Genomic DNA, 12,206 nt, shown 5'->3' on the forward strand with positions numbered 1-12,206 from the left:
GAAGGCGTCGCTCGCCAGGTTCTGATAACCTGCAACGGGAAACTTGTTTCTGTTTCTGAGAATCTTTCCACGGCTCTGCGCAAACTTCGACAACCTGACCATGAGGTTCTGCTCTGGGCGGACGCGCTGTGCATTAACCAAGCTGATGCTTCGGAGAGAACTAAACAAGTTGGCTTGATGAGTGACATCTACAGCAACAGTCGCGAGACGATCATATGGCTTGGCGAACCAACGCTCGGCGAGGATATTGGCTCACGCTTTTTGAAAGGCAATGCTTCCAAGATGGCGTGGACAGGTGATTCCAGAGACAGCGACCTGCGGCGGGAGTTTATGCTCGATTTTGAGCACACATGTAAGGCAGCACCGTTGGTCGCATTGACAGACACACCCGCGGCGAACACAGGTCCGGATATTTTCGGTGCGTTTTGTTTAATCCAGGACTTTGCCGAAGACATTTCGTACCCTCTACTCAAGTTGCTGGATCGCAACAAAGCCACTATATCGGAACGCATCGAATATCCTAGGAGACATGGCCTGATTGCGACAAACAGTCGTTGGCATGGATCACAGTCTCTTAGGGTGTGGGACGGTCTCGCAAGATTAATGAATAGGGCTTGGGTGATTATCCACGTTGTTTTCATTTGGTCTGAACTGACGATAGAACTGGCAGTGGCAGCGCATTTGGGTCATCCAAGAGACCGTACTCTCGAGAAACGCCACGGTCCATTACGGCATGCTTTCAGCCCCCTGGTCAATGTTCGCTACCGCCGCCGTTAATTATGTCCAGCAGCGTCACACCTTGTGCCTGGATCTGGCTGGGACGCTCTATGGGCAAGACACACTGGATCAGTTCAGCAACTTCGTGCTTCGAATCGAAGAGACAAGACGTTGTCACGAGAGTAGCTCCGAAAACGCGACGTTGCTGGATCTGCTTTGGAAGTTTCGACCCCTACAGGCGACTGACAAACGAGACAAAGTTTTTGCTCTCCTCGGATTGACTACAGACTGGCAAGGCTTGCCAGCCTTGATTCCCGATTACAATAGCGATGCGACGAAAATCTTCACTCGAACGACTTGGGGCAACCTACGACGAACCGGATCGCTCTCAGTCCTTGCAGGAGACCTTGAAGCTGTCCTGAATCGCAAACGTCTTGAAGGTCTTCCTTCTTGGGTAATGGACTGGTCGCTACCATGTCTTCCGGTTGAAATAGAAAGAGTCGGCTCATTGAACATGTACAACGCAAGCGGTAACCGTGAAGGCCCAGTTCGGTACCATCCGGAGAACAATGCACTAGAGCTTGAGGCTGTGTACATCGACTACGTGTCCACTATTGGTGAGGTTAGCCGACATACACAGATCAGCGATACATGCGCCGTCATAAAGTCCTGGAAGCTGCTCACTAATCCCTTCCTGCAAGACTCAAAGCCATATCCTACCGGTGAGCTATATCAGGATGTCTTTTGGCGGACATTGGTCGGGGATTTGATACGTACGGGTACTGCTCCAAATACTCGCGAGACGAAGAGCTCTTATCGCCGAGCTACAAAAGACGATTACGAGTCCTATAGGGCATGGAGTATGTGGTCTCGATGCATCTCACGAGACACGTTTTCTCGAACAGCGTCGTTTTCACAGCGCGACCTTAACGAAGGCATATCTGGAATACATCACGCTCTTAAAACTGCGACAGCATCCCGACGTTTTTTCCTTACCAAATCTGGATACATGGGTATCGGCCCAAGAACGACAGTCGTGGGCGATAGAGTGCATGTTTTTAAGGGCGGAAATGTGCCCTTTATCGTCCGGAAAGATGAAATAGTCACTGCAGATGGTGATGGAGGTGTCTCAGACCATAGCGATATGCCAATGGGTGGTAGCTTTCGCTTGATAGGTGACTGCTTTGTTTACGGATTGATGGATGGCGAGGCCTTCACGCCAAACTCTCGGCACGCAGCAAAAATTCATCTAGTTTGATCATCCGATTCACCACTTTCTCGAGATCAGCCATAACTAGCAGCAGAAGTTATTTCGCATACCCAACTAATAATTTATGTACAGAAGAAAGAAACAAAAACATTCCACCAGACCTCGCAGTCATCACCCTACCGCGGAAGTCTAAACATGTATCCATGCGAGGGGTACCGACATCTCACAAACGTAGTAGCCTACCACTTGCGCTCTGCCTTCAACTTCCTCCACCAATCCCTCAGCATCCAAGCATCGAACTCGGTGATCTCCATGGCGCTACCGGCCATCATGATGAATTTGGTCTGACCTTGCGGTACCCAATCGTAGAAGTCTGACACGCAGTTAGCACAGAACATGACGGAATACGTACACAGCATACCTAGAAGACCGAAGCCGTGGCCCATCTCGTGGAGCAAGATGTGAATATTGTCCTGGTCGATGTTGTTGATGAAGTAGTCCGGACCAATCTCCTCTCCCCAGTTGTATCCATAGCCACCCATCTGGCCCTCGAGACTCTCATCAAGCCAGAGGCTGATGTCGTAGCGGCTGGCCTCACCACCAGGGCATTGGCTCATGTCGCCATCCAAATGAGCGGCGCGATAGCAGCGAGTATCGCACTCGGGTACGCCATCACCATCGGTTGTGGTGTAGATGTCTAGCCCAGTAACATCACCTTCGATGAGGCTCTTGTCTTTGACAGCGTAGCCGACAACGTCAACATTGAGTTCAGTAAGCGGGAATCCTTCGAATCCAACGAGTACGTCGAACCACTTCTGCATCGAGCGCTGCAAAGCTTTGACGGTGGATGCGCGCGCACTAGCAGTGCTTTTACCCGAGTGATTCCAGCGGACGCAGTAATTGAGACTCCCGTTGTTGGCCATCATCTGATCAATGATCCAGTTCTTGTCTTGAAGACCTTGGGGGTTCTCCTTCATGGTCTGCTTCCATACCTGGTCTAGACCGGTGACCATGTCGGAAGGCGGGTTCCATGTCGTCGCTTTGGGAATTGGTGCGGGTGAAGTCGAATCTTCCGCGCGGGCGAAGACGCTGCGCTGTTCGAGCGAACAAAAGCGACGGTCGATATGCTTGATGGTTGGGTGTGCCAGCGCACCCAAACCGAAAGCTGAAAATGCGACAATGGAATTGAAGTTCACCATGGCGATGGTATAAACGAGTGACAATAAAGATACAAAAATGGACAAAGAGCGAAACAAAATGAATGTGAACGGTCGGTTTTTCAGTTAGCCAAACAGCTGCGCATCACACCTGTTATACTATGAATGTCGTACATATCGTACAATCATTTTCACGGAATACGCGTATAGGATTGTTGACCCTGAGGCGGCCAGCAAGTGGTGGGTCAAATCGGACATTGCGAACCGAAGCAGGATTGTTCGCAATCATCTATCGCGTAATGCAGACTCCACGTTTGCGGGCACAACTACTACGTCTATCTCGTGAATAGTAAACACATGAGGCTGGGTGTTTCATGAAGAAACAACTTGTCGTGTGTTTGGATTAGAGGACCTCGGGAAGGCGCGGGTGGGGCTGTTGGCACGTGCGGACTCAAATTTCTCCGTGAGATGCGAGACTCGAAGGATTCCAGCATGGCATTGTGTTCTGGCGAACATCCGCATGTTCATAGAGCATGCGCTTCGTTTGCATGGAGAGCTGATCTAGTACTATTGAATAAACATTTTTCCTTAGAAGTGGTACCTAGGTATCTATCTAGATACATTCGTCACATGCGGCTTATTTCCATTCTCGGTATATTCGCACACTCGGTGCATTCATAAAATCGGTGCATTACAAGACGAGTGTGGGCACGATGTCTGCACATGTATCGCGGTAGGTTTGATAGGTTGGTACACTTGGCATAGTGTGAGCAAGCCAGGCGCAAGGCTGCTTTCGCCGCGATCTACGATAGATAGTCCAAGTCTGGTAGAAGTTGTAGGTCATGTCACGTACGGCCGTACCGTGTAGACTCGTGGTCTACTTGGAATAGCTGTCTCTTTGCTGTCGATCAAGCTGAAGATACATACCGAACGCGTTGGCATAAGTACTGCTCCAAGCGGCTTCACGTCTAGAAGAAACCACCAAAGTTCCCATCTTCCACCCCAAAGGAGAGTAAACACAACATCGAACATGACACTCGCCCAGGATATCCTCGCTCTTGCTAGTAAGGGGCCAGCAGGTCTCGAGGAGGCTGACCGGCTCGCCTTACTGCAGGCCTCCGAGAAACTCACACAAGCCCTGGAAACACCTATGGACAAGTTTCTGCGGCATTTCTTCGTGCGTCTTTTCGATATCAATATCCATTCTCCATGCGACTTACATACCCGCTACACCATAACACAAGACTAACGATGCTAGGCAATTTACGACCCAATTGTGATCATTCTCGCCGTTGACCTCAACCTTGTCGACATCGCCGTAGCAAATAATGGGCCCATCACCGCCGCCGAGCTGGCAGAGAAGAGCAAAGCAGACCTTCGATTAATCAGTAAGCTTTCTTCCATCCAGAATATTCCAAAGCATCACTTACTGATCCCATCAAGACCGGATCCTCAAGATGCTCGTACCCGAAGTCTTCACCTCAACAGCAGACACTCCACAACGCTACACCCCAACTGCTTTCGGCCGTGCCATAGCTAAGGGCGCGCCTCTTCGTAGTGCCATCATCCACTTCCACTACCACTTCCGTTCGGCCGTCAAGTTCCCAGATTACTTCGCCGCGAATGGATACAAGCACCCCGTAGATGCGCGCGACAGCCCCTTCTGCTTCTCCTATGGCTGCAAAGGCGAGACCTACTTTGACTTCATGAACAAGCCGGAGAACGTGAAGATGTTCGACGCATTCAACGAAACGATGACGCTAGTGAAGCCAGGTGAGCACAACAAGTTTGTGCAATCGTACTCGGTCAAGGAGCGCCTCGCTATTACCGAACCCTCGCGCCCTCTGTTCGTCGATGTTGGCGGCGGCGTGGGCCACCAGGTAGTCAAGTTTTGCGAGCGTGCGGAGGGACTACCGGGTGTGCGCATGCTGTTGGATCTTCCGAGCGTTATCGCACAGGCTAAAGGTCTGCCTGATGGCGTCGTAACCGTCGGACACAGCTTCTTCGATCCCTTCCCACCAGTCGTCAAGGGCGCCAAGGCCTTTTACTTGCGCATGCTTCTGCACGACTGGCCAGAGATGCAAGCTCTTACCATCCTGACAAACATCGTGAACTCGATGGCTGAGGATAGTGTGGTGTTAATTCACGAGGTCATCCTACCAGAGACGGAGACGGAGGTCGTGCATTTCGATGCCAAGATGGACTGGCAGATGATGAACTTGGGCTCTTCGGAACGCACTGAGGCGCAGTGGAAGGACTTGTTTGGAAAGGCTGGGTTGGAGATAAGAGGGTTGTGGTGGGAAGAGGAGGGTACGAAGGGGAAGAAAGCGTTGATGGAACTTGGATTGAAGAGATGAGGGAGTATGTCCTTTTATGGGACCGGAGCCCAATATATGGCGTCTTAAGATCTACAGGGACTGTCACATGTCTAAACAGCAGTGATCGAGCATGCGGTGCGTTCGTGTCAGAGGCAAGTGTCGTAGTGATTCCGCTGATGCTCGGGTGAATTCCGCTGTATGGTCCAAGCGCAGCCCCGCTTTAACATCCCAGTACATCTTATACAAGAAAAACACGAAACAGATACGTAGACTACATCAAGACAGAAACTTGCAAAGTAGGTAACTCAACGTTAACGTAGACTCTAGGGCCTCTTATCTGTGGTAGGTTGGCGTGGGTAAAACATGTTTTATGGCCTAACCGCTTGATACGAACTTCACCAGCAGGTACCCTTCCTACAGCTTTCGCGCTCGAAATTAAGGGCAAGGCCCCTTCCTTCCCATGCTTTTATGGTTGTTCTTCTACAAATACGTCCGGTTAGGTACTTTGATTTTGCTCAGGCGATCTGTAACGTCTAGGCACTGCCCAGGTGATGCAGGCTGGTGCCCAGGTGTGGTTGCGCGATGCAGGCGAGGCGCTCAGATTAACCCAATTTTTGAGCTGGGTAATCGCAAGAAGGTAGGTGTTATAGCAGCACCAGTGACGTCGCCGGCTTACCTGCATATCAAGTACGCATCCCCGCACTGCATCGCTGCCGCCTTTCCTGAGAAATTCGCGCTTCTTTCACTAGAATCGGGTTCGTTTGAGCCAGCATTTCCATTGCGCCTAGTTGTTGGGACGATGCGACAATCCTGAATGACAGCACTGCGCCCGGAATATTAGGCAAGTCCTTGGCGATGTGTACCGTTGTCCGCGCTCGCTAGGTGGACAGGATAATCTCAATCCCGACGTACCCGTGGACCTCAAGTTTTGTATGATGGCCCCATTAAGTTCAAGTGTGTCCGAGAGATATTTGATCACATTTAATAACACTCCAAGGGTAACAGGGTGGTCGCTCAGGTCGCACCCACTCCGAGTAAAAGTTGCAGCAATGACCGATCCTTATGACCTCACACCGCTCAGCGTGCAGGAGGGCAGCCGAGAAATTCGCCTTCTGCTACTAGAACCCAGCGAGCCCTCCGATCCTGTTAGATGTATTATGGGGACCTGTTCAATCGATTCGCGTCCACCACGATTCACCGCACTGTCATACGCCTGGGGCTCATCTTTAGACTCTACCCTCATATCACTCAACGAAGTGCCCTTCGCAGTCGGCAATAATCTCTATTCATTCCTAGAGGAGATGCGGTCGCAACGGCAGTATGGCATGTACTGGATTGACGCTATCTGTATCAATCAAGCGAGCGAGAAGGAAAAGAAACATCAAATCCAAATGATGCGACAGATATACAGCAAAGCTGTCTCAGTCTCCATTTGGCTGGGCAGGTTCTGCCAGCCATCCTATTTGAGTCATGGTATGAAATTCCTTGCACAGCGCGGATCCAGTTCCTTTCCCAAACAGCACAAAGCCAAATTTGGCACTGAAGAACAAGCGAAAGGGGTTGTTGAGATATGTTTTATGAGCTACTGGCGCAGAGTCTGGATTATACAGGAGATTATGCTCGCAAGAGAGTGTACGATATGGTGTGGCAACATGCGTACTAGTCTGGATAGTTTGTGGGTTCTCCTCAGGGATGTAAGAACCTGGTACAACTACTCCCAGGGATCTCTCTTGATCATACCTCGTACACTTCTCGAGTCTTCGGCAGCTATCATTGTCTTCGCAAAGGCTGAGCAAAGGTCTTCGTTCCAGAAGGCTCGCAGCTCGGAACATATCATGGGATTGCTAGGCCTGTATCGTCACCAAGAAGCCACAAACATTCTTGACAGAGTGTACGCCTTTTTTGGGCTAGCACACGACACGGAGGGTATCAAAATCGACTATAGCATTTCTCCCGAAGAATTAGCTTTAAAGTTACTGATTCGCGCGATCATTACGATGAATCCGAACACCGAGATCATTTCGAGGCGGAGGTGGCTTATGGATACCGCCATAATACTTGCACAGACTCTCAACCTCAAGTGGTCTAAAGAGGAAATTCAGTTCGCTGTTACTTTGATGGATGACTAATAGGTATGATAATCCACGGCGGCAGCTTTGGAATCAGAATCTCATTAATCTTGCACTAAGCACATGACAGACATATTGTCCCACGAACCATGACGAAACTGTAATTACTTCTGGTCTACAACCCAGGTGGATTTTCAGGCCTTCTCGAACGAGCAGTTTCGCAATCAGGGCAACTGGTTACTTCATAGCGCTTTGAAATCCGCCAGTAGAAAGGTTGAACTCGTATTTCACGATCATTGAGTCTACCGCCGTCTTGTCGAGCGGATGTATCTTGTAGCTGTTTGGACCCACAACGACGAAGTAATCAACTCAATTAGATTCAAAACTTCGCTCGTCACTCGAAGACCGAAAAACACGGAAAGCACGTCACATCAAGGCGTCGCAACCCTCTCCGCCCCAGAAAACCTCCCCGTCCTATGCACCAACCTCCCCTTCACCCAAACCGCCACCGTATTCCGATCATCCCCACTATACACCCACTTCTCCACCAAATCCGACCAGCTCTCCCACCCAAAAACATCAACGGGCCCCTCTTTAAACGCCCCATCCCGACAACCATCCTCACCAACAACCCCCAAACTAATCATCTGCGCATCCCACTCCATGCCAACCTCAAACCCACCGACTTTATCCTGCATGCCCACTACCGCTGCACCTCCCCTCGTAGCAAGAAACAACGCCTCTTCCGTCGATAGCTTCGCTTTGTCTTTCGAAGTCTGGAGACACAGATGTCGAGAGACCCATATCGCCTGCCGCACATTTTCTAACACCGACGGCGAGTTTCCGCCCGAGACATCCGTACCAAGACCGATGGTATGTCCTTCATCCAGTAAATCTCGGATAGGCGCACACCCGGATGTAATCGCGGTATTCGACGCCGGACAATGCGATATCTTGCTTTTCCGTTGGAGGACTAACTTGCGCTCTTCGGGGGTGAGATGGACGGCGTGGGCGAGGATGGTTTTGTCTGTTAACAGGCCGTGGGTATCGTATACATCTGCGTAACTCTTGCTATCAGGAAATAATTCCTTGACGAGTTCGATCTCGCCTTTATTCTCCGAAATGTGTGTCTGAACATGTGTATCCGTTTCTTTCGCCAATCTCCCCATAGCATTCAGGCAATCCGGTGTACAACTCGGTGCAAAGCGGGGCGTGATGATGGGTTTTACGATTTCGCCTTTCGGGTCGATGGAGCGGATGTAGTCGATACTGGCTTTTGAATCCGCGTAACTTGTTTCCGTGCTTGAGTCTCTGTAGTACTCGGGGCTTAAGTCGCTGTTCATGCATACGCGGCCTACTAGTGCTCTTTGGCCGCGCGCCAGGCAGATGTCTGCGAGGGCGTTGGTGGCGGGGACGTGGATGGTGGCGTAGTATGCGGCTGTTGTTGTGCCGTGGGACAGGGTTCGTGAGACGAAGTTTTGGTAGACGCGGTGTGCGAGGGGGAGTTTGGAGAAGGAGGATTCCATGGGGAATGTGTATTTTTGTAACCAATCCAGCAGTGTGGTTTTGCCGAAAAGTCCTGTGTTTGGGTGTTGAGGGGCGTGGACGTGGGTGTCTATGAAGCCGGGGAAGAAAAAGCCAGTGCCGGTTATCTCAACGATTTTCGCGTCTGTCCATGAGTCGCCTTTCTGTTGGATGAGATTGGGGAGGTCGCCTTCTTGGATGTCTTTTTCGACATGACGGATTATGCCGTCAGAGTCTACGAAGATGGCGCCGCGTTCCTGGATCTCGAGTGTTGAGAGCGATTCGCTGTGCACGAAGGGGCCGACGTAAACCGTATTCGATATGGGTGATGAGGCTGCCATGATGATGTAGGTATGTTGTTTCCGTCAAAATTCCCCCTTTTAAAGTTGAAGTTGCGCGTTTGTATTCGGTGGATGTGAAGAGCTGTTCTAGCCGCGGCAATAGATCAGAGCAGGTACCGAGTGCAGCCTCTAGTGTAGAATTTCGCAAACAGGGCGGTTGTTGGAATCAACTTATACTTCACACAACCCGTGAATGTCAGAGATTTGGCAAAACGAACAGAAAGACAATCAAGACAAGAGCAATATAAATCGAGTGGCACTGGCGACCTTTATCAGTTGCCAGACGTAAGGACGGCTAGATCCGGTTAGCCACTCGCTAATGCCTAGCACGTGGGGAGCGGAGCGGAGCCCCCAGGGCTATCGGCGTACTCCGATGGCAAACCATCAGAAGAAACGAGGTGGGCGTTTCACTCCCACAGAGTTGACAAGTGGAAAAGGAAACAAAGGGACGGGTAGGTAGTAATGAAAATAGGATTTGGAGGTTGCATCTCGCAATGCGCCGCTAGCCTATCGCTACAATCGCCTATTTCGTTTCATCAAACTTGACCCCAGGCTTTCCTTTTTGGCAACGCCGGGATATCCATAAACCGTGCCTAAACTCCACAAAATGGCTGCGTTGCAAAAGTAACACAAGGCCTTGCTTATCAAAGCCGACTTCGAAATCCAAGTACCAAAATCTCGGATTATAGGCTGTAATCGTGGATACCCTGTGGGCCCTGGTCGTTGTAATCGGGACGGGTCATGTAACCCTTACTTTGACCCTGATCGACAACGAAGATGACCTTGGCTGCGACCTGAGCACCCAAGAAGGCTGACTCATCAAAGCCAACGTCCTTGAACTCGGGGAAGTACTCCGGGGGCTTGATAAACTTGATTGATGTGGGTGTTTGGCCGTGCGATGAGTGGGTGTTACCCCCCATGCCAGGCATGCCTCCGTGTGGCATCATATGTTGTGTCTGAGCAGTTGTAGCTGCAAGAAGGAGCGGGTTGACTTGGGAGCCGCCGTGCGGGCCAAGTTGGGGCTGCGGTGTGTTCGCGCCGGTTCCCATGGGCGTTGACACGTTGGACGGGATCTCGGATGTGAAGATTGTGGCGGAGGAGGGCGAGACCAGATATTTAGTCTGAATGGTTTGAAGGAGCGATTCTTTGAAGCCTGTATAGATGTCAGTAGATGCGCGATGATTGCTGATACATGGAACATGACTTGCCTCGCAGTTTTGAACCGTTACCGCAGACGATGAGCTGTTCCCATAGATCACTTCGTTTGCCAACCTCGTCGATGGACGATATAGCTCTGTGCACAGCGTCTGCAATCTTCTCCAGCGTACCATCACCATCTGCCATGAATCGCTCGGTGCCAACCTCGATCTCACGTCTTATCGATCCTGTGCGTTTGCCGGTAGCACCAGATTCGCTGGTGCCGTTCGCTTCAGTTGCGGATGTAGGCTCGCCGTTCTCTCCATTCTCTTGCCCCTTCCTGTTTGGCCCCTCGTCTAGAGCGCCCTTCGCATCTGCCATCTCCTGGGTATTGAGGTTCATGTTCTTCAAAGTGTCCAGAAGCGCATGGTCCTCGTAAAGGAATGTAGCTTTCTCCAATCGGGAGTTGGGTAACCTGACTGGCTTGTTGGCTGCTGGAGCCGGACCGCCCTTCTTCTTCGCATTGGCCTTTTCCTGCTTCTCCTTCTCCTTCTTAGCGAGGTACTCAGACATCTTGCCGCCAGCGACGATGCTTGCGACATCCAAAACACCTTCACTCTCTTCAAGACTCGCGTCTTCGCCGACCTCCGTATCGATACCAGGCCCTCGTGGCACGTTTCCGATGGAGGCGGCTGCTGCTGCGCCAGGACCGGTCGCGCCCGTTGATGCGAGCGCTGCAGGGTTGGTCGCTGCATCCTTGGTAGCCGCATCTCCTGGCCCTGGTAGCGGAACTCCTGGGGGCAGAAGTTCGCAGATGGGCGATCTCTTCAGTTGTTCACACATGTCGCGGTTGAGACCCTTGGACTTGAGTTTAGACAAGAGCCCTTGGGTAAAGGCCTCGCCTCCACATCCTTCCAGTGAGATGACGCGACCCTGGGTGTGCGGGATGAACTCGCTGACGGCGGTGATGTCTGCCTTGTCTTTGCCCACGTCTATCACTGTTGCCGTGTGTACACCGTATGCCCATGTTGTTGCCAATGCCGCGTCCATGAGCCCAAAAGCAGGCACCTTGAACTTCTCGAAGAAGAACTGGGTGAGCTTCTCGTGCTCTCGCGGGGTCCATGCTGGTTGCGTAATGAGGAGGATCGGAGTGTGGAAGGGCGGGTTCAGAGAGTTGTAGGTGTGAGTGATGAGAGCGAAGAAGCATGGCCAGTCAACGATGCGGCCTTGCTGGATGGGCCATATCGCGCCTTCTTCCGACACGCGGTCTTCTTCCCACACTACATCATCGTCGCCCTCGGTGGGCTTCTTCTCTTCCTGCGATTCGTCTGTGGGGTCGCCATTCGTCGCGGTCGGCTGATCTTGCTTTCTCCGGATCTTGTAGGGCTCGAATTCACCTTCCTTCTCTGCAGGGAACATGCGCGATCGCACGCGAAGACGCGCGGGCGTGAAAGACTCGGGGAGCCCCAGCTGCGCGACTGTCGTCTCCGAGCCCGGCGCAATGATCTAAGGCGGTTAGCGCATATGCGTTGCGTCGAGTGCACGTGAGACTCACGATGATCTGGTCATCTTTGAAGGGCGGCATGGTGGCGCAATGGGTGATGTTTACAAGCTCCGGCGCGCGAGTGAGAGCTCCAGGCCGCGGTGGAGTTTCGCGACTTCCGCGCTAATCGATGCACGGGCCCGGCCTTTCACAAGCTGGCAGTGGCACCCCACATGCAAGCGCCCCCAGT

At 51.7% G+C, this 12,206-nt stretch overlaps 4 protein-coding genes across 4 annotated transcripts; 1 reads left to right on the plus strand and 3 right to left on the minus strand.

The window, feature by feature from the left end:
• Positions 1-2,166: 2,166 nt before the first annotated feature.
• On the minus strand, positions 2,167-3,126 carry J4E83_005545 (uncharacterized protein; the record flags this gene model as incomplete). Its single annotated transcript, XM_049332464.1, has 2 exons — positions 2,167-2,300; positions 2,349-3,126. 2 exons carry the CDS (start codon positions 3,124-3,126, stop codon positions 2,167-2,169), a joined length of 912 nt encoding a protein of 303 aa, XP_049188272.1.
• Positions 3,127-4,114: 988 nt separating this feature from the next.
• J4E83_005546 (uncharacterized protein) lies at positions 4,115-5,441 on the plus strand (the record flags this gene model as incomplete). The annotated part of the gene is made up of 3 exons (XM_049332465.1): positions 4,115-4,261; positions 4,343-4,472; positions 4,528-5,441. 3 exons carry the CDS (start codon positions 4,115-4,117, stop codon positions 5,439-5,441), a joined length of 1,191 nt encoding a protein of 396 aa, XP_049188273.1.
• A 2,461-nt stretch (positions 5,442-7,902) lies between these two features.
• Positions 7,903-9,336, minus strand: J4E83_005547 (uncharacterized protein; the record flags this gene model as incomplete). The annotated part of the gene is made up of 1 exon (XM_049332466.1): positions 7,903-9,336. The coding sequence occupies one exon, from the start codon at positions 9,334-9,336 to the stop codon at positions 7,903-7,905; it is 1,434 nt and encodes a 477-aa protein (XP_049188274.1).
• A 683-nt stretch (positions 9,337-10,019) lies between these two features.
• On the minus strand, positions 10,020-12,058 carry J4E83_005548 (uncharacterized protein; the record flags this gene model as incomplete). The annotated part of the gene is made up of 3 exons (XM_049332467.1): positions 10,020-10,489; positions 10,545-11,979; positions 12,029-12,058. 3 exons carry the CDS (start codon positions 12,056-12,058, stop codon positions 10,020-10,022), a joined length of 1,935 nt encoding a protein of 644 aa, XP_049188275.1.
• Positions 12,059-12,206: the final 148 nt, after the last annotated feature.

This window comes from Alternaria metachromatica (assembly GCF_023757995.1).
Source record: "Alternaria metachromatica strain BMP 0045 chromosome Unknown scaffold_11, whole genome shotgun sequence".
NCBI lineage: Eukaryota > Fungi > Ascomycota > Dothideomycetes > Pleosporales > Pleosporaceae > Alternaria > Alternaria metachromatica.